At 45.1% G+C, this 25662-nt stretch overlaps 2 protein-coding genes and 2 non-coding genes across 4 annotated transcripts; all 4 read right to left on the bottom strand.

Moving 5' to 3' along the window:
* Nucleotides 1-7500: 7500 nt before the first annotated feature.
* Nucleotides 7501-7585, bottom strand: TRNAY-GUA (transfer RNA tyrosine (anticodon GUA)). Its single transcript is given in 2 exon segments — nucleotides 7501-7536; nucleotides 7549-7585. It is a non-coding gene; the product is annotated as a tRNA-Tyr (tRNA).
* Nucleotides 7586-8437: 852 nt separating this feature from the next.
* On the bottom strand, nucleotides 8438-8523 carry TRNAY-GUA (transfer RNA tyrosine (anticodon GUA)). The gene is given in 2 exon segments: nucleotides 8438-8473; nucleotides 8487-8523. It is a non-coding gene; the product is annotated as a tRNA-Tyr (tRNA).
* Nucleotides 8524-8659: 136 nt separating this feature from the next.
* On the bottom strand, nucleotides 8660-12981 carry LOC109781205 (probable 3-ketoacyl-CoA synthase 20). Its single transcript, XM_020339805.4, has 2 exons — nucleotides 11913-12981; nucleotides 8660-9647 (listed from the first exon to the last, which is right to left on the bottom strand). The coding sequence occupies exons 1-2, from the start codon at nucleotides 12621-12623 to the stop codon at nucleotides 8829-8831; spliced, it is 1530 nt and encodes a 509-aa protein (XP_020195394.1). The 5' UTR covers nucleotides 12624-12981; the 3' UTR covers nucleotides 8660-8828.
* An 11486-nt stretch (nucleotides 12982-24467) lies between these two features.
* Nucleotides 24468-24812, bottom strand: LOC120963521 (uncharacterized). The gene has a single exon (XM_045227715.2). It carries the CDS (start codon nucleotides 24810-24812, stop codon nucleotides 24468-24470), a length of 345 nt encoding a protein of 114 aa, XP_045083650.2.
* Between the last annotated feature and the right edge of the window lie 850 nt (nucleotides 24813-25662).

Raw genomic sequence — 25662 nt, 5'->3', positions numbered from 1 at the left:
CAAAACCTCCAAAAATAATCGATGGACTTTTTCCAATAGAGTTGATACTATGAACTTGAGGTTGTTTCCTCGGAAAGTGTACCGTATGCTCATTACCATTAACATGAAAAGTGACATTGCCTTTGTTGCAATCAATAACAGCCCCTGCAGTATTCAAAAAGGGTCTTCCAAGAATAAAAGACATACTATCATCCTCGGGAATATCAAGAATAACAAAGTCTGTTAAAATAGTAACTTTTGCAACCACAACAGGCACATCCTCACAAATACCGACAGGTATAGCAGTTGATTTATCAGCCATTTGCAAATATATTTCAGTAGGTGTCAACTTATTCAAGTCAAGTCTACGATATAAAGAGAGAGGCATAACACTAACACCGGCTCCAAGATCACATAAAGCAGTTTTAACATAGTTTCTTTTAATGGAGCATGGTATAGTTGGTACTCCTAGATCTCCTAGTTTCTTAGGTATTCCACCCTTGAAACTATAATTAGCAAGCATGGTGGAAATTTCAACTTCCGGTATCTTTCTTTTATTAGTAACAATTTCTTTCATATACTTAGCATAAGGATTCATTTTGAGCATATCAGTTAATCGCATACGCAAAAAGATAGGTCTAATCATTTCAGCAAAGTGCTCAAAATCCTCATCATCCTTTTTATTGGATGGTTTGGGAGGAAAAGCCATGGGTTTCTGAACCCATGGCTCCCTTTCTTTACCGTGTTTCCTAGCAACAAAGTCTCTCTTATCATAACGTTGATTCTTTGATTGTGTGTTATCAAGATCAACAGCAGGTTCAATTTCTACATCATTATCATTGCTAGGTTGAGCATCAACATGAACATTATCATTAACATTATCACTAGGTTCATGTTCATCACCAGATTGTGTTTCAGCATCAGAAATAGAAATATCATTGGGATTCCCAGGTGTGTCTACAACAGGTTCACTAGAAGCATGCAAAGCCCTATCATTTTTCTTTTTCTTCTTTTTAGAAGGACTAGGTGCATCAATATTATTTCTCTGAGAATCCTGCTCAATTCTCTTAGGGTGGCCTTCAGGATACAAAGGTTCCCGAGTCATTTACCAGTTCTAGTAGCCACTCTAACAGCATAGTCATTATTCTTACTATTCAATTCATTGAGCAAATCATTCTCAGCTTTAAGTACTTGTTCTACTTGAGTGGTAGCCATAGAAGCATGTTTACTAATGAGTTTAAGTTCACCTTTAACTCTAGACATATAATCACTCAAGTGTTCAATCATATAAGCATTGTGTTTTAATTCTCTACCAAAATAAGCATTGAAGTCTTCTTGCTTAACCATAAAATTATCAAACTCATCTAAGCATTGGCTAGCAAACTTAGTAGGCGGGATTTCAGCTTTATCATATCTATAGAGAGAATTTACCTTTACTACCTGTGTCGGGTTATCAAGACTGTGTACTTCTTCAATAGGTAATGGATTAAAACCATGTATTTCTTCAACAGGCGGTAAATTAAGACCATGTATTTCTTCAACAGGAGGTAAATTCTTAACATCTTCAGCTTTTATACCTTTTTCTTTCATAGATTTCTTTGCCTCTTGCATATCTTCAGGACTGAGAAATAGCACACCCCTTTTCTTCGGAGTTGGCTTAGGAGTTGGTTCAGGAAGTGTCCAATTATTTTCATTGGTCAACATATTATTCAATAGAATTCCAGCTTCATCTGGTGTTCTTTCCCTGAAAACACAACCAGCACAACTATCCAGGTGGTCTCCGGAAGCATCGGTTAGTCCATTATAAAAGATATCAAGTATTTCATTTTTCTTAAGAGGATGATCAGGCAAAGCATTAAGTAATTGGAGAAGCCTCCCTCAAGCTTGTGGGAGACTCGCTTCTTCAATTTGCACAAAATTATATATTTCCCTTAAGGCGGCTTGTTTCTTATGAGCGGGAAAATATTTAGCAGCGAAGTAATAAATCATATTCTGGGGACTACGCACACAACCAGGATCAAGAGAATTAAACCATATCTTAGCATCACCCTTTAATGAGAACGGGAATATTTTAAGGATATAGTAATAGCGGGTTTTCTCATCATTAGTGAACAGGGTGGCTATATCATTTAATTTAGTGAGATGTGCCACAACAGTTTCAGATTCATAGCCATAGAAGGGACCAGCTTCAACCAAAGTAATTATATCAGGGTCGACAGAGAATTCATAATCCTTATCAGTAACAAAGATAGGTGAAGTAGCATAAGCAGGATCATATTTGATTCTAGCATTCAGAGTTTTTTGTTTTAGCTTAGCTAATAATTTCTTAAGATCATTCCTATCATTGCAAGCAAGAAAGTCTCTAGCAGTTTCTTCATCCATAACATAGCCCTCAGGAACAACAGGAAATTCATATCTAGGGGGAGAATCTTCATCATCACTTTCATCAATATTAGCAGGTTCAATAATTTCATTCTCTCTAGCCCTAGCAAGTTGTTCATCAAGAAATTCACCAAGTGGCACGGTAGTATCAAGCATAGAAGTAGTTTCATCATAAGTATCATGCATAGTAGAAGTGGCACATCAATAACATGCGACATATCAGAATTAATAGCAGAAGCAGGTTTAGGTGTCGCAAGCTTACTCAAAACAGAAGGTGAATCAAGTGTAGAGCTAGATGGCAGTTCCTTACCTCCCCTCGTAGTTGAGGGTTAAATTTTTGTTTTCGCGTCTTTCAAGTTCTTCATGGTGACCAGTAGATATAAATCCCAAGTGACTCAAAGAATAGAGCTATGCTCCCCGGCAACGGCGCCATAAAATAGTCTTGATAACCCACAAGTATAGGGGATCGCAACAGTTTTCGAGGGTAGAGTATTCAACCCAAATTTATTGATTCGACACAAGGGGAGCCAAAGAATATTCTCAAGTATTAGCAGTTGAGTTGTCAATTCAACCACACCTGGATAACTTAATATCTGCAGCAAAGTATTTAGTAGCAAAGAAGTATGGAAGTAACGGTAACGGTAGCAAAAGTAATATTTTTGGGTTTTGTAGTGATTGTAACAGTAGCAACGGAAAAGTAAATAAGCGAAGAACAATATATGGAAAGCTCGTAGGCATTGGATCGGTGACGGAGAATTATGCCGGATGTGGTTCATCATGTAACAATCATAACATAGGGTGACACAGAACTAGCTCCAATTCATCAATGTAATGTAGGCATGTATTCCGAATATAGTCATATGTGCTTATGGAAAAGAACTTGCATGACATCTTTTGTCCTACCCCCCCGTGGCAGCGGGGTCCTAGCGGAAACTAAGGGATATTAAGGCCTCCTTTTGATAGAGTACCAGACCAAAGCATTAACACATAGTGAATACATGAACTCCTCAAACTACGGTCATCACCGGGAGTGGTCCCGATTATTGTCACTTCGGGGTTGCCGGATCATAACCCATAGTAGGTGACTATAGACTTGCAAGATAGGATCAAGAACTAACATATATTCATGAAAACATAATAGGTTCAGATCTGAAATCATGGCACTCGGGCCCTAGTGACAAGCATTAAGCATAGCAAAGTCATAGCAACATCAATCTCAGAACATAGTGGATACTAGGGATCAAACCCTAACAAAACTAACTCGATTACATGATAAATCTCATCCAACCCATCACCGTCCAGCAAGCCTACGATGGAATTACTCACGCACGGCGGTGAGCATCATGAAATTGGTGATGGAGAATGGTTGATGATGACGATGGCGACGGATTCCCCTCTCCGGAGCCCTGAACGGACTCCAGATCAGCCCTCCCGAGAGAGTTTAGGGCTTGGCGGCGGCTCCGTATTGTAAAACGCGATGAATCTTTCTCTCTGATTTTTTTCTTCCCGAACACGAATATATGGAGTTGGAGTTGAGGTCGGTGGAGCTTCAGGGGGCCCACGAGGCAGGGGGGCGCGCCCCCCACCCTCGTGGAAAGGGTGTGGGCCCCCTGGCCTTGATTCTTTCACCAGTATTTTTTATTATTTCCAAAAATAATCTCCGTGAAGTTTCAGGTCATTCCGAGAACTTTTGTTTCTGCACAAAGATAACACCATGGCAATTATGCTGAAAACAGCGTCAGTCTGGGTTAGTTCCATTCAAATCATGCAAGTTAGAGTCTAAAACAAGGGTAAAAGTGTTTGGAAAAGTAGATACGACGGAGACGTATCACACGCCGTGTCGAGGTCAAGCGGCCGCTGAATGAGCACCACTGCCCTTATGTCCACCCGCAGTCCCTCGATGAACCGAGTCAACAAGAAATAAGGATGTGTCAGTTCTAAATAAGATATCATGTGGTTCATCAAAGTTTCAAAGCGTTCAATGGAATATGCATGCAACTAAATCCGTCTGTCCTATAGCATAGAACTGACGAATGAGCAACTGATGCTTATCGCGGCCAAATTGAGTGCACAACAGGGCCGTGAACGAATCCCACGCCAGACCAGCGACCTTGCGTTGCACTGATTGCAGCCAAATGGCAGCCAGACCCGAGAAATTCAGAATTGCCATGGGAACCCAGTACGACTCCTGAACCGCAAACATCTGAAAATACTGCTCCGCAAGCGTCTTCCAGAGCTGCGGGTTCTCGCCCACAAAATTGGGAAACGAGATCGGCAGAGGCGCTTGCCCCATCACCGCCAGTACTTGAGAAGGTAATGGGGAAGGATTCGCGTGATTGGGGAAGCCGCCGGTGACTCGAGAGTCATCGTTGGAGACTCCCCGGGGTGCAGCGACACGTCATGGCTTGATTGCCCGTGGATCTCGCGCGCGACCACAGGGACGGTCGCAGGCGGCGGCGATCCGATGGACGGCGTTGCGGGGACGGGCGCGGCCGATGCTGCCTGGAGCGCTGCGACGGCGGATTCGAGCTGCGCGAATCGCGCTTCTAGCTCCGGCTTCCAGGAGACGAGAGCGTCGATCCGGGTGGTCTGCGTCGCCACGGCCTTGAGGATGGCCTTGTTGTCTTCCTCCTGCCGGTTGGCGCGAGCGATGGCCTCGTCGTTGAGCTTGTCGAGGTACGCCTTCAACGCCGGATCCATGTCGGCGATGAGGGAGTCGCGCGCCTGCTTCTGACGGCGGGTTTCCAGCGCGGCGGTAGCGAGCGGCGGAGGGGTGGTGGGTGGCTGTCTGATACCACGATGTTAGGCACCCGATCTCGATCTAGATTCAATCACTCGCAGGTAGCTTACAGGATACAAGTCTGTGGGGAGAAGAAAAAAAGAGAAAGCAAAAGGAGCCGTGCCGTGCCGGTTGCCTGATCCCACTGGATGATGTCTTCGTTGCTCCACTTGGCTTAAGAAGGGTTCACCCACTCTGGGCCCACGAACCTGCGGCTCGGGTGCTTGATCCTAGGTGGCCTGGTGATGACGCGGTCTTGCCCCTGATTGGTCGCCGAGCGATCTCCTGATGCCACGCTGACTGACTTGGCGATGTTCAGGCCGTTGCTGCTCTTCTCTGAACCTGGGACGCTGACACCATCATCTAGAGAAAACCATAATCGGGTCTCAGCACACCCAGTTACTCCATTTAGAAATATTCAGCATGTCCACATGGAGTAGAAATATTCAGTCATTTGAGCATGCAACAGAAATATTCAGTCACTTCCTGCCATCTAGTACATTGATAGTAACAGGAATACAAGAGAAATATTCAGTCGCTTGCCACCATTCAGTCACAGAATAAATATGACAGCGTTATGCTCTCAATTTCAGAATGAAAAATGGACAGCCTACAGTTCAGTGAAGTTCCACCAAAAAGAGTTGAGCAGAATTTAAGAATAAATATGGACACCATACATTTTCACTGATGTTCCCACATAGTTTATCTTGGTCAGTTTCACTATATATTGAACATATTCTTTGCAGTAACTGAACTTGCCAGTGACTGCTGGGGCAGATGATCATGTTGGAAATACACCATTGCAGTAACTGAACTAAACGTCTTTCACGACATTGAGATATTTACCTCCACAACTCCCTTCAAGCATAAGGCTTTTTCCTAGCTACTGACAGGTTCAAGAACATCTACTGACAGGTTCGACACGCAGAGAGAGGGAGAGGGACGCATCGTGTTGACCTCACCATGGTTTGATACTGGGAAGGAGCTGGAGGTGTAGGAGATAAGCATGCCGACAGCGCCGTGTTGACCTCGCCGCGGCCGGATCGAGCACCGTAGAAGCCCATCGCAACACTAACGCGTGCCCTCCATCGCAGACCGAAGCTCACTGCCGGATCATCTTGATCGATGGCTCCAGTTTGCTATTTTAGCGAAGGCAAATAATGTTGTTCTTGATCTACGCTCTCCACCGAAATGCCCAGGTGATGTCTGCAACTTCGCTCTGCATCTTTTTGGTGATCAAAGTAGGTCATATTGCATTGCGTTTATGTATCGAAGGACCTCCATTGCATGATCTCACACTGTGCTGTCCTTGAACGGTTGAGCCTAACAGACTGTTTCATATCTTCCTTCACTATGCCCGAGCCACTAGACCGCCTTCAGTATGCTTGTATTCAGAATTGCAGCCTACAAAGCATGGAACTGAATGCACCAAATCTCACAGTATTCGACTATTCAGAGCAGGATGTGCGGATTGTGCTTGGCAAATTTCACAAGCTGACAAAGGCAAAAATTGAAGTATTGTCAGATTCTGACAATCTAGACTACGCTTTTAGTCATCTCGTTAGGGCTATGCCTAATGTGGAGGAAATCTCCCTTAGAATCCATATCCAAACTGAGGTAGATTTCATTTCCAGCACTTTTCGAGTAATTATAGCCAAGACAGTAACTATGTACTACCTCTGCTCCAAAATATATGACGTTCTGGTAGGCTAAACTAGCCTACCCAAACGTCATATAAAGGAGTATTTAGGAACGGAGGTAGTATGTTTTTCTATTACCGCACCAACTTCTTGCAACCTCAGAACCTGGTGCTCCCTCATTAATACTCAACTTTATTTTCAGGCACGACAGTTCATGACAAACAGCCGATGTGATTTTATTAATCCGAGGCATCTCGATATGGAGGTTTTGGTGGAAGGAGATCCAGGTTGTTCATGTGGGATTCTTCTTTTGGCTTCTGTACTGGAATGACTGATGAAATATTATTCATTAACTTAATATGAAGTTAGCCAGATGGAAAATTTTCCCTTTTCTGAACCAGCGTCATGCAGAAATACAGTCATGCAGAAATGGAAGATTTAAGCCAATGAATGTTGTATGAATTTGAAATGAAGTAGAGTTTTTACATTTTCAGAGAAAATAGCGTTTGGAGATTCAGTCGTTGTGTTTGACTTAGTGAGGTGGCACCAATCTTTATAAAATCTCCTTTCCTTTCTCAATGTTCGTATAAAATGTAGATTTCTGGCACTGATTCCATCTCAAAGAGAATTCAACTGCAAAATGCTTGTCCGTAAGATTTAGTAAAAAAAAAACTACAAACTGCTTGTTTTCTTAAAATCATACGAAAGAAAAATAAAAAGTCCGACCTACCGGATTCGAACCAGTGACCTAAGGATTTATCTGCAAGACTACAGTCCTCCGCTCTACCAACTGAGCTAAGGTCGGCTTGTTGTTTCTTACAATTTTAGAGACATTATGTCCTATTTCTTAAACTCGTTTTCAATAGAAGTACAGCATTATGTTCTGTTTTCTCAAGAACAAGCAATTCCTACAATTTTAGAAACCTTGTCACCTATTTCTTCTCGTTTTCAATAGAAGCACAGCAGTATGTTCTGTTTTCTCAAGAACAAGAAATTTCCGCTGTCGTTGCTCTTCATTTTCATTAAGAGAAGTATATGTATATATACAAAGAGCCTTGCAGAAAGAACATTACACTGCTATGGCACCAAAACAACAGCTACTGGTGCCATCCACCTCCGGTAGTAAGCTACTCCTCCCTCAGACCCGCCTGTGACCCTCCAGAGCAAGCGAGACAACCATATCGAACCAACCATATGATTCGGCGACGCATGGCATGGTGTATTAATTCTTCAGTTCATTCATTGGTTCATATCGATTTACTAGTGCAATGGGGATATTGAATGGAAATTATTTTTGAACAGAGGCAAAAGTTTTGCCTCATTGATTAATTAAAAAGAAGAGAATTGCCCAGTTAATAAACGAAAAACCGGGCAAAACTGTTATAAACCTGACCACATGCGGACTACTCCCAAAGGATGAAACCCCAACAGCGCAAATGCTGCCCAACAAACGCTACATGGAAATTATAAGCCAACAACGTTCATCTATAATGGATTGCATGTGTTGCCTCAGTTGAGTTAGGTTGCAAAATCTCCTTTGCTTTCTTAATGTTCGTATAAAATGTGGATTTCTGGCACTGATTCATCTCAAAAGAGCAAAAATTGTACTGCTTATTGTTTTTCAAAGAATATAAAGACGAAAAGCAAAATAAAAAGTTCCGACCTACCGGATTCGAACCAGTGACCTAAGGATTCATCTGCAACGACTACAGTCCTCCGCTCTACCAACTGAGCTAAGGTCGGCTTGTTGATTTCTTCATTTGCCGAACCCTATTAGTATAACTGCGTAAGTACTTCTGTTCGTTTTCAATCCATGTGCAGCAGAATGCCCTGTTTTTACCACAATGCAGACCTACTAACCTTGATTCAGCGACGCATGTCAAGGAATATTAATTCTCCAGTTCATTCGTCGGTTCATATTGATTTACACGGTAGTATAAGAAGAATTGCCCTTCAGTATATAGTAGGCCCGGCCAGCAGCGACACAAGCTAGAGACGATCACAGGTGCACGCACGCACGCTTCGATTCTTCGAGGATGAGAAAGAAACTAGGCGGCCGTCTTGTAGGACGCCTGGTCGTCGTCGATGGGCACCACCTTGGGCACGTGCACCGGCAGCACGTCGACGTCCTGCGCCCAGGGGCTGCCGGCGTCCCCGACGGCGACGGCGTCGACCGCCCTGAGCGCCTTCCAGACGGCGCTGTTGCACTTGAAGCCGGAGCCGAAGGCGATCTGCCACACCCGGTCGCCCTTCTTGATCCTGCCCTTGGCCTCGCAGTAGGCGAGCTCGTACCAGAGCGAGCTGCTGGAGGTGTTGCCGAAGCGGTAGAGCGTCATCCGGGACGGCTCCATGTGCCAGGCGCTGAGCTTGAGGCTGCGCTCCAGCTCGTCCAGCACGCCGCGCCCGCCGGCGTGGATGCAGAAGTGATCGAGCGCGAGCGTGAAGTCCGGGATGTGCGGCTTGACGTCGGCGCGGAAGACGCGCTTGAGCACGACGGTGGCGAGGAAGCGGAGCTGCTCCGAGAGCGGGAGCACGAGCGGCCCCAGCGTGGTGATGTTGGTGCGCAGCGCCTCGCCGGCCACGGACATGAGCTCCTTGGAGAGCGAGACGCCGACGTGCCCCGCGTCGTCCTCCTCCTGCGTCACGCAGCCGTAGCTCCGGTCGCTGGCGCCCCGGTGCGTGCGCACGGTGTGGATGAGCTGGTACTTGGCGCGCGCCCGCTCCTGGCGGCGGTTGGAGAGCAGCACCGCCGCGCCGCCCACCCGGAAGAGCGTGTTGGTGACCAGCATGGGGCGGTTGTTGCCGAGGTAGGCGTTGAGCGTGATGTTCTCCGTGCTCACCACCAGCGCGTACGTGTCCGGGTGCACCTGCAGCATCCATGCCATGCCACGTCCATTCATTAACCAACAAACCGAATTATCACAATTACTACTAATAATGGTAGAGGAGCAACACAGAAAATCATATGGTGCATGTGCACCACTGTGCGCACAGATCGATTTCCTGGCGTAGGATGCTCCCAGATTCGCTCACTGATCATGCTCTGAAGGAGGAGGAGGAGGAGGAGGGCCATTTTGGCGGGCCTTGATGATTCCGAGTCATGGCGATAGCTACTACTGCTGGAGTGCTGGTACTGGCGGATTCTTTCTTCCCCTACTGGTACTACTGCGTTCTCTCCGTATTCTAGTACCAATTGATGCCAGACTTTTTTACCGCTTCCGTCGTCGCAGATGCCGTGCTGCGCCAGTGCGTGGTCCAAAACTCTTCTGAAACGGAGAACACGACGTGATGTGACCCAACCATGGCCAGCAGGGGGGCAGCGAACAGTACACCAGTACCCACCCGGCAGAGACTGGCGTGCACACATTATGATGGCAGTAATCGACACCCAACGGTCACGGGGGTCCTATATGTATGTATGGGTGCCTGACCGTCCTCCGTTGCAGACAATTAAAGCTGGGATAATTAGTCGAGTTTATTTACGCTCACAACAAAAGGGTTGTGTTTGGCACTGCTGTCCAACCAGCTTTGGCTATTTCATTTATTGTTATGTTATTGTTTAGCTAACCGATGTTTTTTCTAGTTTCATGCCCATTTTATCTGTAGGAGACTATAATAAACAAATTAAAACGCAATATTCTTCTACAACCGTAAATGAAGGATAGGTTTTTTTTTGACATGAAATGAAGCATAAGTTAGCTATATTGCACCTTGAGATGGGCCGATCTCGAGAGTAACAGTTTTTTTTTTTGAGGGAATCGAGAGTAACATTTTAAATGGGGTTGTCCAGGATCGAGGGATGCCCGTAATTTGATGGGACCATCCTATGTTTACGGGGCCATCCTCCTTTACGTAAGGATGGTCCATCGCCAGTCGATCTGAACTGTTCAGAACTGAACGTCGTGAGATTTATGGCGCCGTTTCTGATCTAGGACTTGATCACGGTTGTTCGATTAGCATGGGTAACCTCCATTATGACTTTTAGGGGGTGGATTGCCGGACATCATGGTAGGTCCTTGAAGAATAAAATTATCTTGTTTCCTAACAAATCTTCCTATGCTACCAAGTGGTCGCTACAACGAGGATGTAAAATAAGACGGAGTTTTCTTATAATATATCTAAGGCATGACATAATGGAAAAAACAGAGATCGATGATCTTATTTCCCCTTTGCCACTATCAAGAAAAACCATTCCCTCATTGTTTATTGTGAGAAAGTATTGATAGCAATGCATCTTTAGTCATCTTGAACCATATAGTAGAAATAGATTACCCATGATATGTTTAGGCTTGAGAATGGAACACTTAAAACATTTGATGTGAAATTTTTGTACATCACTGGAAAGGACGGAAGTTAAAAAATGGCCCCATGTGTGTTGGCTCATCACTTCACTACGTATATGTGCGCAAAAGATAAGGCTAGAGTTAAGCTATACCCATTGCCACACACCAAGATCACTGTAAAAAGGATTCACGCAACTTACATGCATGCTAACTCTCGTTGTAATTTTCAGTCATGCATGCTAAAGGTAATCACGGTTAATTTGCTTTTTTCCTGCCTCTCTCGAACTGTCGTATATGATACCGTTCGGCATGAGCAATTAGCTAATCGACAAACCCACACTCAACAACAACAAAAACTGCATATATGATGAAATATAAGGACGGATTAATTTATCATATGAATATAAAGGCAAAAATAATGTTAAAACAGGCTTATATAAATACGTTGACTACAAATGAAGGATACTTTAATGTTGGAAGAACCAGCTAGACCTGCCATCTTATTCATAGTCCTATACACCTACGTGAAATTTCAGACTGACATGGTTTTGTTCTCTATCATGCTAGTCCTGTCATAGTATGTTGATGCTAACGACCTGCGTGATGCGACGTCTAATTCTAGCTTAACCAATTAGTGCATGTCTCAGATATTCCCTTGCCCGTGGACATGTACGCTACAGTACTAGGCCATGCTGTGCATGCATGGGTCGCACGATGCCTCATGTTCTGTCTTCCGTGCATGCATGGGCAGGGTGGTGCATGCTTTGCATTAGGTTAACCAAGGTGACTAAATTCGCATGGACGAACGGAGGGAGAGTGATGTAGATCAGTAGATGTATGCATGGATACCTGAAGGAGGTGCTTGGCGAGGTCGATGGCGATGATGCCGGCGCTGCAGCCCATGCCGCTGAGGTTGTGGCTGACGACGTCGTGGCGGAGGCGGTACCGGTTCACGATCAGCGACACGAAGGACGGCGTGGGGCTGTAGAGGCTGGAGTTGGCGATGACGATGCCGATGTCCTCCGCGCGCACGCCGGTCTTGGCCAGCAGCTTGTCCACGACGCCGAACACGACGGCCTCCGACTCGTCCCTCGCCGTCTGGAGGCACATGTCCACTGGGATGCTCATCAGCGACGCCGGGAAGTGCGTGGCCTCCCCGAGCCCCGACCGCTCCATCATCCGCTTCTGGAACGACATGCTGTCGTCGTCGAACCCGCCGGCGAGCCCGAACTGGCGGATGGCCTGCGCGCGCGTCGCCTCGTGCGCCGGCCCGGGCTTGTACCCGGCCAGGTCCACCAGGTACACGGGCCGCGGCCGCGACGTGGCGTAGGCATACGCCGCGGCGGCGCAGCCCGCGCACGCGGCCACCAGCACGGCCGCGTTGGCGCGCGCCTCGCTCCAGAGCGCGGCGAGCGACAGCGTGGACACCAGCGGCGGGGCCACGACGAGGAGCAGCGTGACGGCGAGGAGGTGCGGCAGGCGGCACACCAGGCGGTGGTACAGGAGCCTGGCCTGGTTCCGCGTCCCCTGCTTCACCGTCCGGAACAGATCCCTGTCCATGGCGATCGAACCGCCGGTCTCTCTACCTCCACAAGGACGCTGGCTCGCACGTACCTCGTGAATGGAACCCCGAGCCACCACGGTTCTGCAGACAGACCACCGATTCGTGTGAGCTCGCTAGCCAGCTATGGAAGCTACAGGGTTTGCCGAGGCTGCCACGGCTCTGCGAGGTGGGCGCTGGCTGGCTCTGGTGTGTGGGAGTTCGCGGCGCGGGGCGCGGGGATTTATACGGGGAGATCAATGGAGCAGGGAAGAGGATGGATGGAGGGGGAGATTAATGGCCGCAGGCTGGTTGAGGAGGTAGCGGGTTAATGCGCGCGCCGGCCAGCCCCCATGGGCACGATACCGGTGCAGTGCATGCACCGCAGTACGTACACTCAACCGATGGAGCAAGAGAGGCGCCAACCCATACGCATGCGATGCCTCGACCGTCCCATCTATGGGTCAGACCGCATTAAGAAAAAAGGAGAGCAGAGAGCTAGCTCTATAACGTAAACAAACAATTGTGGATCGGTGCTTGCATGTGCATCTGTGTTGTGCATGCGTACGTGCACCTAGCCGTGTTGGCTGGGTCGTACTATTGATGGGCGATCGGGGAGTTAATGGCCGGACTAGCTGTGGTTTTTGATCGTTTCTTGACGCCATGAGGCAGACCGGGCGGTTTCATATGTCAACAGTGCTCGCCATGTTGCAGTGTTCGGCAGATATATGTTGCATGCATGTGCTCGGCATGTGGGAGTGTATGGCCAAGCTAGTACTCCCTCCGTTTCTTTGATTAAGTTATAGAAAAAATACCGTGATTCACAATACGAAATCAATATTGTTAGATGCATCATGAAATTAATTTTCATACCATATAGCTTTAGTATTGTAGATGTTGATATTTTTTCCTATAAAGTTGGTCAAACTTTACAAAGTTTGACTTTGACCAAATCTTATATGCAGACTAAAAAGAAACGGAGGGAGTACTACTAACTGCTGGTAGCTGCGAAAATTCTGCCACTTGCCTTTGCGTTCAATTTCTGGGATTGCTTTTTCGACAAAGGGTGAATTTTATTGGCTCAAATGAAGCATCAAGAGGATACAATACAATGAGCGAACACCCGGCCTCTGCATAATTAGGATGCACACAGCCAATCCAACACACACACGCATAAACACACCAACAACTAGCAAAGTCCTAAGACAAAAAGCTATGCGTAGGCGTGGAGAAAAAGAAAGAGAAAAATACCCCAAAGCGATCAGGTCAACGATCGACAAACTACAACTAAGACCATATCCACACCAACCATTGACACCACATTGATGACGAGGATCTTCAACAACAATGCCTTCAGGAAGGAAGCGACACTCAAGCGCCACCGTTGCCGGATCCAACCACAGAGGCTGGAATCAAAGTTTTCACCCTGAAGAAACAGTCCGAACATAACCGAGCAATACCTCCAACAAGGTAACGACATAAAAATGTCTGGGATTGCTATATGGATCAATGGATGTAGGACATACTCAAGTGTATTTGTTGCCCTAAATTGGTTACTTTCCTTCAAAATGTTGGGCACCTTTAGGTGCATCACCGTACGTGTGCCCTCCTGAAAACACAACGTATAATTGTTGATGCGCGCGCGCATACACAACTACAGAGACAGGGGCGGTGCCAGCACCAAGAAACCGTGGGTTCAACTACACTAATCTCTTAAAAATATCCTAATTTTTTCCACAAATATTACAACTAGGCTTGCAATCTAAAAACCTGCGGGGTCAGCTAACCCCACAGCTTACACATAGAATCGCCCCTATACAGAGAAAGTAACAACATTAAGCATAGGCTGGAACATATGCATCTATCTTTTTCTTGCAATTACTTTGCTTGTGCAATTTTAACCAAAAAGAGTAAAATCCTCTAGTTGTGATATTGGGGTAGTGTTTACCCTCTTTTAGAAAATCTTGACACATTGTACTCCATAGTTGGATGTGACCTTGTGATGCTGGTTAGTACTCCATTTTAATATTTTTTCCCAGACTGGTAAAATTATATAGTGGCGAAACCCACCAGTTACGTTGGCGGTTCAGGTGACTGGGCAAACAATTTCGCATGATATTCAATGTAGGTGTATCCAATATGGTACATAAGCAGTGCAGTGCAGCTAGCCACACATGTATGGCAAACATGATGCAATTTCATATAATTTGGTTGATTTGATGAATTTTACATGTCACTTGGTAAGTCCCTAACGAGTACGTTTGTCCAGTCATCTACCATGTCATCCTAACGATTTAGCTTTTGTGGTTGGGTAAATGTTGTCGCAGTGTGATAACAAAGAGGTAAATTTGTTGAGATTTTATTTAGTGGGATAAGAGATATCACAATTACGGGGTAAAATGTGAAGTTTAGACAAATCTGAACAACACAATATTTTTAAGTAATTGTTGTTGTCACTCCTATTTTTGCAAACATGCCAGGTTATTGGTGTTTTGCTACTATCTTCAGTTAACACCGTAATATCCTTCCAACACTAAGTATATTTCGTCGGTGCCATAAACTTGGCTTGCACACTACTCCCTCCGTTCGGAATTACTCGTTCAAAAAATGAATGTATCTAGATGTATTTTAGTAGTAGATACATCCACTTTTATTCATTTTTGTGACAAGTAATTCCGAACGGAGGGAGTAGTACACAAGTGGCATCACCAAGCATGGCCTTAATTAAAAGCTGGTGGATAAATGTTCAATAAAACCTCTAGGGCTGCCAGCGGGAGATCACATAAAACCCCATACAAGTATATTGGAAGTCTTGCTTTTCAAGAACGCGGAAGAAAATTGAGCGCCCTATATATTAAAGAGAGAAACAAGATATAATTACACATAGAGCGCCAAAAACGACAGCCTACACCACACCTGGATACAAAATGCTACTCCCTCCGTCCCATAATGTAAGACGTTTTTTGACACTACACTAGAGTCAAAAAACGTCTTACATTATGGGACGGAGGGAGTAGTATTCTCCTAAAACCCCAAGAACACCACACGCACTGAAAGTCAACCTAGTACTGTAATTTTGGTTTGGCATTAACATGAGATTGACTTTTGATGTACTCATATACTGAAAGTCAACCTAGTGAAAATTTGGTTTGACATTGATATGAGATTGACTTTCGAGTAGTATGTGGGATCCGTCGGATGCCTCCTCGCATCCTTAAATATCTTTACTGATGTGATGCATTAATGCTCATGTGAAATCCTCAAATTAGTTCAGTTTATCAGTTCAGAAACGAATCTCTAAATCCTTAATTATATAATCAACCAAAAGGAAGAAACCAATGCACGTTCCCACTTTCTTTGTGATCAAAGCTACGCCAAACAAGGAACACATGAACATGAGCATGCTAACGATCCACTCACCGGCTGCCAAGTGAACCAATCACATGAGCCAAGCCTCATGCTTCTTGCGCTCAGTATCTTGCGCCGGGTTGTCCGGGGGCAGTTAGAGGCACTGCACATTTTATTTTTGAAAAGTAATCGCGCAATGTTCGAGTGTTGCTTCTTGTCCTATCTACAAGAATTTACATACAGTTTCCTTAAATATTTACTAGATCCTGCTTGGAAGAGGGTGTGCCGGAGTGCACCTAAGGTGCGATGCACCTGAAACTTTGTAGGAGACCTAGCAATAGTACAACACAATAACTACTGTTGGGTGTTGGGTGCTTCCTACTCGATCCATGGTTTGAACGAACGACATGACCACAAACATGACAACCACAGCCACTAGTTTCACACGGACACCTGTATCTCCGCATGCATGCACGTTCAATTCTCTAGGCGCCAAGCTAGGCACATGCTAGCTAGATACCCAGCAAAACCGTGTGTGGTGAAGGAGAGCCGGTCGTTAGGCCCAAAGATAGGACAAGGTCAGGATCGCGACCTTTTCGCGGTCTTGACTGAGGTCAGGATCGGCGATGGACAGAAGGCTTCCTTCTAGGAATCTTCTTGGCTTCAGGGCGTTAGGCCTAAAGATATTGCGCCAAAGATTTTCGATATTTCACGCAAGAAAGGTGTTACGGTCGCCACGGCCTTAAGGGATGGGCACTGGATAGCACAAATCAACATTGACGCTGGCCTCACTCTAGAACACCTTCAACAATTCTTGGCCCTTTGGGAGAAGCTAGCGACTGTGGCCATTCAGCCGGGTGTCCAGGACTCCATATTGTGGAAGTCAACCAATGATGGGCAGTACTCTGCGAAGTCTGCTTATTTGGCGCAGTTTCATGACCTCCCGCTTTCAAGTTCGGCTACTGCGGTTTGAAAGGCGCGGGCTCCCCCCAAATGCAAATTTTTCGCGTGGCTCATTATCCACAACAGAGTTTGGACGGCTGATAGGCTTCAGAGGAGAGGATGGCCAAATTGTGACAAATGCCCACTCTGCACTCAGGTGCAAGAATCTGCAGCACACCTGATCTTCAAGTGTCGTTTCTTTGTTCGGATTTGGAATACGGTCTTCTCATGGCTTGGGCTTGCTATCCCCACGGCTCCGTGGCTCCTGTTCGATTCGGTGAAATCTTGGCGGGATGCGGTTCTCTCTGATAATACACTCCCGACGAAGGCCCTATCTTCCCTGTTACTTCTTGTGGGATGGCAGATATGGAATGAAAGGAATGCTCGTGTCTTCAGGAGCAAAGCGGCGCCGGTGGCGATTGTCATGCGAGGCATCAAAGAGGAAGTTTCGATTTGGGCCAATGCAGGTGCTAAGCATTTGCGTAATGTAATACCGCGAGAGTAATTGTTTTGCTTTTTCGCCGCTTGGCGATGTCTGTTCTCAAACCTCTCCTTATTAAATGAAAATGGCAAGTCTTTTGCCTTGTTTCAAAAAAAAGACAGCCGGTCGTGCGTGCTCCAGATCATGCACCCTTGATAATGCAGCAGGCCGGGGTCAGCAAAACCGGCGATCCAAACCGGGACCGCACACGGCACCTCCCAGGCCGATGGCCGACGAGGTGATAACAATGGTCGTTACTACTACCTGCTTTCCTTTTGGGTACATGAGCACATGTAATGCAGACGGAGGGCTTGAATGCCCCCGACGCGTTTGGCCTCCTCTCGGCTCTCTCCCCGCCGGCCCCTACCACAGCCCCCTAGCCTCTCCCGCCCCCCTACCGGCTTAGCTAGGGGATGGCTGTCCTTGCGTACACACTGTTTTTTATGTTTGTTTGGGTAAGAGCCAGCTGCTAACTTTAATTTGCAGGCCTCAATTTTATTTATTTCAGAAAAGGAGGTTGAGCCTCGGGTTCCGCACCAGACAATTATATTATTCAATAAAGCTTAAAATTATTCATCCGAAGCCACCTTCTAAGCGATAAGTGTTGCTACATCTACAGGCTTGATGGTGATGGGGTGCCTCACACCTACACAGAACATAAAAAAATCGAAGCACCGGTCTAGCACACCCTTAGCATGTACCAACACGACCACGAAGGAAGTTGCGCCAGCACAACCATGGAGGAAGTTGCGCCGACCCATCCAGCTCCAACAAAATGGGGTTCCAGAGACCGGCTAGGCGACGGACGGGCCTCAACGACGACGGGCTTCAGCATGACCCAGCTGCTTCACTCTTTATCTTAGACTTCGTTCTCCATAAAACTTTTCAATTTTCCTCATGTTATCGTCCATGGGCTCGATCGTATAGAACAAGAATAAAGGTGTTCCGTCCTTGTAGAGTTCTTTTTCGTGGCTTACTTTATTCTCCTTGTGAGTGCTAAAATGTGAAACATACACGAACATACCGATCTCCTCGTGGTACGACCATGATGTTGAGTCAAAGAGACCCTCTATGTCCAGGCTCAGGGCCTGCATCATATCATTTGCCCCCCCCCCTCCCCCGGTCAGAGTAGGCGCTGCATCTAGCGACCCTTCAAACTATCAAAACATCCGGGGGCTGCATCAGGATACCTGCCTCATCCTCAAAGACATGCCCAAAATGAAAATCCGGACAACCGGTATTTTTTTCTGTATCACGCAACTACGCACTACTAAGGTGAAAACCACCAATGCCTTTTAGCTATGCAGAAGGATTTCTGGATAGTTTAAAACTTTTTTATCATCACTCAAGAAGTAGTTTTTCTAGAAGAGGCTATCCTGGCTCTTCTAATCATAACGCTCCTAAGTATGAAATCAAGGATCCTAGTGTTATAGACAGGGGTTTCTTTGTTTAAACGGTTAATGATAAGGTGTTCACTGATCATTTTAAGCTCCCTGTTTTTCACCCCATGAAGATACATTAGCATCCGGTTGAGGTCGCAACATAAGTAAATCTCGGTGCTTCTTTTTCCTTAGGAGATTTTTTAATTGAAATAATAGTGACACAGAGAGATTCCATTAACTAAAGAATATTCCGCGCGTTACTGCGGAATCGTTTGCAATATATTCCAAGTGATTTGATTGTATGAAGCATGAATAATTGAAATAAAAATATATGAACTAAACCTAAAAGTACATATATCTATTGTATTTGGTTATTGTGTAGTCGATTTCTTTTTAATACAAGTGGCATACCATAATGGAAAACTCTTTCTCATGCATGTCTTTAATGACATGACAGGTGTGGTGAGGTACTGTGTGTACATGAGTTCAACTAATAATGAAAAACTTTTTCACATGCATGTTATGGCGGGCCTTTGATGAGGTGGCGTGTGTACATGTTAAGATAGTAGAGGTTGCGGATCGAATATCCAATTCTAAGCCCGGCCTCATCTGCATCCGGTGAACAGTTAAATTCAGGAAAAAATACTAGAAAAATTCAAAGTCTCTGTTTTTTTCGTGGAAGATGTTTGAGTATGTGAGGCCCATTCACACATTCGAGTAGCTCTCAGCAAAAAAAGGGAAAATTGATCTGGACAGTGCACAAACCGGATCCCAATCGCTACTCCTGTTCTAAATCTGGAACCTGGCACCCGACGCGATGAACGTGCATGCTCTCAACCACTTTCCATGCATCGCGGATCACAGCCCGCTGATCGCAACCAAATTTCAAACCCCGTTCGGCCTCGCGAGCATTGTATTGGGCCGACCCATCTTGAGAATTCAGTCCCTCAGCCCAGCCCAACAGAAGTCACAGAGTCTGATACGGTACATGCCACCAGCACGCGGTTCTGTTACCGATGCCTCGGACCTGATCATTATCGCATTAATTGCCAAAATAAAATCAGGTGCAGAGTTTGTTACAGATATAACCATATCGCCAGATATTGTTTCTTTAAACAAAACAATGCCCGAGTATATCGGGCCAAGCAGCCTGCCTCTCCTCTTAAACTGAACGCTACTACTCATAACCTGGCCTCCTCACCTTCTGCTCCCTCCTCTGCTTTTCACATCTCACCGCCCACCTCGAGCTTGCCTCCCATGGCGTGTTACCCATGCAACCCCTACCCCACCTCCCTCCTGGCACCACCATTGTCGCTCCTAGCCCCCTACGCGAGCAGAGAGGCTATGTTATCATGGGTGGAGAGCTTCCCATGGTTTGCGACGAGTGGGCAATCGCCACGCTGGTTCCTGGCATTGCCCCTGAGGAATTCCATGGCGCCAACGCCATGATCATCAACTTCTTGGAAAACAGAGGCTGGCGAATCAACTACTCCTCGCGCTGTGGTATGGGATCTGCTCTTATTCAATTCACTACTGCCTGCTCTCGGGACACCGCCATTGCAAATAGCCCTTATCAGATCGGAGACTCTGTTTTGAGGATTTCTAGGCAGGACCGTGGCTTGAACTATCGCAGTATTACATTTACTCATGATGTCTGGCTTATGCTTATGAATTACCCCCTGGAATGCTGGGATGTGAACGTAATTAGTCGCACTGTGACCCCCTATGGTAGATTTCTCATACGGAATAAAGATCCTAGGGACAAAACCAGAGTCATTGTGAAGGTTAGAGTAATTAACCCTGATACTTTGCCCTTGAGCATTGTTGTGCTGGGCAATCTTGATGACATCGGTTATGGAGACTCCCGGACATGTCCTACTTACATCTTATCTAGAGAGATCATTGGACAACAGGGTGGTGATGAAGATCCACTGCCCCCTGATGGTGGAAACCCTCACCCTCTGCCACATATCCATGGTGGTTTCTGGCATGATGAAGTGATTGGAAATATTCCTATGGAACAAGTGGTTATCAATCCACACAATGAGAACCTGGGTGCTCCATATGAGGATGTGCATGCTGCAGATGGCCAATTCAATGTTGCAGAGACACAGGAACAATTTCAGGTTGCTATTGGCAACAACATACCAGATGTTGCACCTGCTGCTGGGAATGAGGTTCCTGCTGCTATGAATGAGGTCCATACTGCTGTGAATGAGGTCCATGCTGCTTTCAATGAGGATCATTCTGCTGTAAATGATGCCATTGCTGATGGGAATGAGAATCATAATGTTGTGAATGATGCTCCTGCTACTGTTTATGATGCTCCTCTTAACTATGTCAATCACAATATTCCTCAGAGTAATCATGTGGATGTATCTGCTGCTATGGAGGAAGATTTCATCCCTGTTCCTCTGGCTCAAAACAACCCTATTCCCCCCCTCAGAATACCAATATGAACTATAATGACATCTCTGCTGCAAGCTAGGAGTCTGATAATCAGGATAACATTACCGTTGAAGGCAGAACTGAGCATATATCTGCACTACAAAAGCTGATTAGCAACCTGGCTTCCAACAATGAGAACATCATCCCAATGATTGGTGACACTAGCATTGTTAATGCCACCTGTCAGATTATGGATATTGAGGGCTCTAATGGGACTAGGAAGAAATGCATCCTAAAATTCCAAACCTCATCCACCTCCTAGTAGGTTACCCAGCAATCCAGCTCTGCAAGTATTGTGGAAATTAATGCAGACACTTTTGCTGCTACAAGCAAACCTGGCAGAGCTACAAACAAGAGAAAAAATGTTATTGTGGATGAAGCCATGTGCAGGAGGAGCAACAGGATTGCTAAGCTCACTATGGGCTTCAAAAACAAAGAGGCTGTTGTAGCACACATTGCTGACAAACCAGAAAGCAGTAACCAAGCCAATAGCAAGAAAAAAATGAGGTTGCTATTAACCTGGGGCCAAAATTTGATGCAATTATCATTGAAAAACAAGCCCCGCCTCCACCTGAACTTCCAATCAACACCCTACAGGCGATTGGCACTGGACCTTGCAAGATGGCGCACAAGGATGTGAGCTCCAAGGTCCTCAATTATGACAGTTTAGATGATTAAACACATGCTCAGGATATGTCCTTATGGTGTTTCTGGCTTTTGCAGTTTAGTATCTTTATATCAATGCTTTGCTTTCAGACTAATGTATTTCAGATGCCTGCATGCATCCTTGCTAGGTTTGGTCTGTAATAATGAGCAACTATGGCACTCATGGTACTTGCTTATCAGTTATTTCAGCAGGGTTTATTTCAGTTTACCTGTGTCTATACTAGTCTCTAGATCTGATCAAAAACTTTGGCCCTCTGATGACCTTGACAGCATCAATTCTCCCCACTCTATGCCAACAAGAACAACCTCCTCATACCAAGCTAGAACTGGTATGAATACAACATTCCCAATACTGTTTTCTAATGAATAGAAACTGGAATATATTATGTTGGAATGTTAGAGGCATTAATTCTCAGAAAAGATGGGATGATATTAGAATGAAAATTGAGGAAAGCAATTGCAGCATTATTGCTCTTCAGGAAACCAAACGTGAGCATTTTGATCTGGCTTACATAAGAAAAATTCCCAAAAAGATTCAACCAATATGCTTTCTCTCCAACAGTTGGAGCTTCAGGTGGCATTATCACATTATGGAACACTAATCATTTTCAGGCAGAGTGATCTCTATGAACTATTTCCACATTACCATTGAGTTCACATCTGCAATGGACAACTCCACATGGTACCTCACAAATATATATGGGCCAAATTCTGATGAAGGAAAAATGGAATTCACTGCTTGGTTGACATCTTTAAATATGGCAGCATCAAAATATTGGATGTTACTTGGTGATTTTAATTTCATTAGAGGTCCTGAAAATAGGAACAGAAATGGTGGAGACCACAATAGCATGATGACTTTCAACTCCATTATCATTAATCTTGATCTGATGGAAATTCCCCTCATGGGCAGAGCATTTACCTGGAGCAATATGTAAAAGAATCCTCTTTTGGAAAAATTGGACTGGATTTTTACCAGCTCAGAATGGATCAATGATCATCCCAACACTATGGCTTTTCCTCTGGCAAAAATTTCCTCTTATCATGTACCCATCAAGGTACAAATTGATACTAAAGTTCCCAAAAGTAATATCTTCAGATTTGAAGAATTCTGGGCTGACTTTGAGGGCTTCATTGAGACTGTGGATAGGTGTTGGAATAACAGCATACATTTTTCAGACTCTGTAAAAAACCTGGTGGCTAAATTCAAAGTAGTAAGGAAAGGCCTCAAAATATGGAGCAAAAATTTCTCCAAACTAAATAAAACCATTGAAAATTGTTGTTTCTATGTCAAGCTGCTGGATGGTATGGAAGAACAGAGATAGCTGACTAGAATTGAGAGAAATTTCAGAAAGGCTCTTATCACACATACCAATAAACTTTTGGAGGCAAAAAGGAAATATTGGAGGATCAGAGCAAATATAAGATGGGCCAATTTGGGAGATGAAAATACAAAAAATTTCCATGCTATTGCCACTCAGGTATTTAGACACAACTATATCTCCTTCCTAAAAAACTTAGATAATATGGAAGTATACGATCATGACCAAAAGGCAGCACTCATATGGCAGTCTTTCAAAGAAAGAATTGGTATGACTGAGAACACTTGCAAGCTCTTTAATATTGATCACCTTGCCTGAATCCAATTGATGACCACATGGACAGTTGTTTCACAACGGATGAAATTGATGATGTGATCAAACATATGCAAAATGATAAAGCTCCTGGACCTGATGGATTTAATGGCTTATTCATGAAAAAATGCTGGCACATTATTAAGGAGTATATATACAAATTCATTGATGATTTCTACAATGAGAAGATCTCCTTGGAACCTGTGAACACTGCCTTCATTGCTCTCATTCCTAAGAAAGAGAACCCAGAAAATCCCAATGACTTTAGGCCAATATCTCTTGTCAGCATGCCCATTAAAATTACCACCAAACTCCTGGCCAACAGAGCTCAAAAGGAAGTGGTAAAAAGGATAAACAACAACCAATATGGTTTTATCAAAACCAGGAACATTCAGGACTGCTTAGCATGGAGTTTTGAATATATTCACATGTGTCACAAGTCCAAAATGCCCATTGTGATCTACAAGATTGATTTTGAAAAGGCTTTTGACAAGGTAGATTACAATGCAATATACTATATGATGGAACATCTTGGTTTCTCAGCTAAATGGATTATATGGGTCAAAATTATACTAACTACAACCTCTGCCTCTGTCATAATGAATGGTGTCCCAGGGAAAAATATTAAATGTAAAAGAGGAGTAAGGCCAACTCCACCGCGTGACCCCAAACGGACGTCTGGTTTGGCCGGATTTTGTCCCTTTGGGTAGGGCGATGGGGTCGTGTCCGGGCATGTCCTGTGATGCGGTGGCCGTGCGCCCAGTGCGCGGCCGCATCCGTTTGCCCCATCCTGTCCGCCAGGGCCAAAAATGCCCATATTTTCATATCAAAACTAGTTTGCACATCCAAATATTTGTCCGAAAATAAAAATAGTTTTACAACCCAATTGAAATTGTCTATAATAAAATAGTTTTACAACCAAATCAAAATTGTCTTGATTGAACATAAAATAAACCAATACATCTATTGGTTGCCAATGTGATCCCACACGTGCTCAACCAAGTCATTTTGAAGATCCAAATGAGTGTGCCAATCACGCAGCTCACGATGGAATTGGACAAACTGTTCAAATGTGGCCGGTTCTTGGTGCAGGGGCTCAACATTTTCACCTTGATAATCAAATCCTTGGTCGAAGATGCTCTCATCACGCTCGTCCTCGACGATCATGTTGTGCATGATCACACAAGCAGTCATCACCTCCCAAAGCTTCGTTTCATCCCATGACAGTGCAGGGTTTCGAACGATACCCCACCGGGATTGAAGCACACCAAAAGCACGTTCCACATCCTTTCTAGCACTCTCGTGCATTTGGGCAAATCTCTTTCTCTTCTCACCTTGGGGTTTCGAGATTGTCTTCACAAAAGTTGACCACTGAGGATATATACCATCAGCTAGATAGTATCCCTTGTTGTACTGGTGGCCATTGATCTCAAAGTTGGCAGGTGGGGACTGGCCTTCTGCAAGCCTTGCGAAGACTGGAGAACCCTGCAGCACGTTGATATCATTGTGAGAACCTTCCATGCCGAAGAAAGAATTCCATATCCAAAGATCCTGCGAAGCCACCGCTTCTAATATGACAGTGCACGCCTTGACATGCCCCTTGTACTGGCCTGCTACCTCTTGAGTGCTGCGTTGGTTTTCCCTTGAAGAGGAAAGGGTGATGCAGTAAAGTAGCGTAAGTATTTCCCTCAGTTTTTGAGAACCAAGGTATCAATCCAGTAGGAGACCACGCTCAAGTCCCTCGCACCTACACAAACAAATAAAAACATCGCAACCAACACAATAAAGGGGTTGTCAATCCCTTCACGGTCACTTACGAACGTGAGATCTGATAGATATGATAAGATAATATTTTTGGTATTTTTATGATAAAGATTGAAAGTAAAGATTGCAAAATAAACGGTGCCAGAAATAACTTGTTGTAGGGAGATTAATTTGATGGAAAATAGACCCGGGGTGTTGAGGATATGGACCTTAGAGTCACCCGCCAGGAGGGGCCGGGTTACTCGTACGGTTGTTGCCAGAAGCCCGGAGCCAAGTTTCAAGACGATGGGCCAGAGATGGGCTGAGACCCGGATATGGCTTAAGGCCCGTAGTTACAATCATTATTATAGTAGAACTTGTCGTGTAAGGCAAGTATAGTTTAGAGTCCGAGCCG

This window comes from Aegilops tauschii, chromosome 4 (genome assembly GCF_002575655.3).
Source record: "Aegilops tauschii subsp. strangulata cultivar AL8/78 chromosome 4, Aet v6.0, whole genome shotgun sequence".
NCBI classification, from domain to species: Eukaryota; Viridiplantae; Streptophyta; class Magnoliopsida; order Poales; family Poaceae; genus Aegilops; species Aegilops tauschii.
The sequence above is the reverse complement of the archived record's forward strand: the minus strand, read 5'-3'. Positions and strand labels throughout refer to the sequence as shown.

What these genes read in the sequence shown, in the direction of transcription:
- LOC120963521 (XM_045227715.2), bottom strand. Translation starts at nt 24,812, where the DNA reads ATGCACGAGAGTGCTAGAAAGGATGTGGAACGTGCTTTTGGTGTGCTT.
- LOC109781205 (XM_020339805.4), bottom strand. Translation starts at nt 12,623, where the DNA reads ATGGACAGGGATCTGTTCCGGACGGTGAAGCAGGGGACGCGGAACCAG. An exon ending in TCGCCAAGCACCTCCTTCAG is followed by an intron (nt 9,648 to 11,912) that starts GTATCCATGCAT and finishes TGGATGCTGCAG; the next exon opens with GTGCACCCGGACACGTACGC.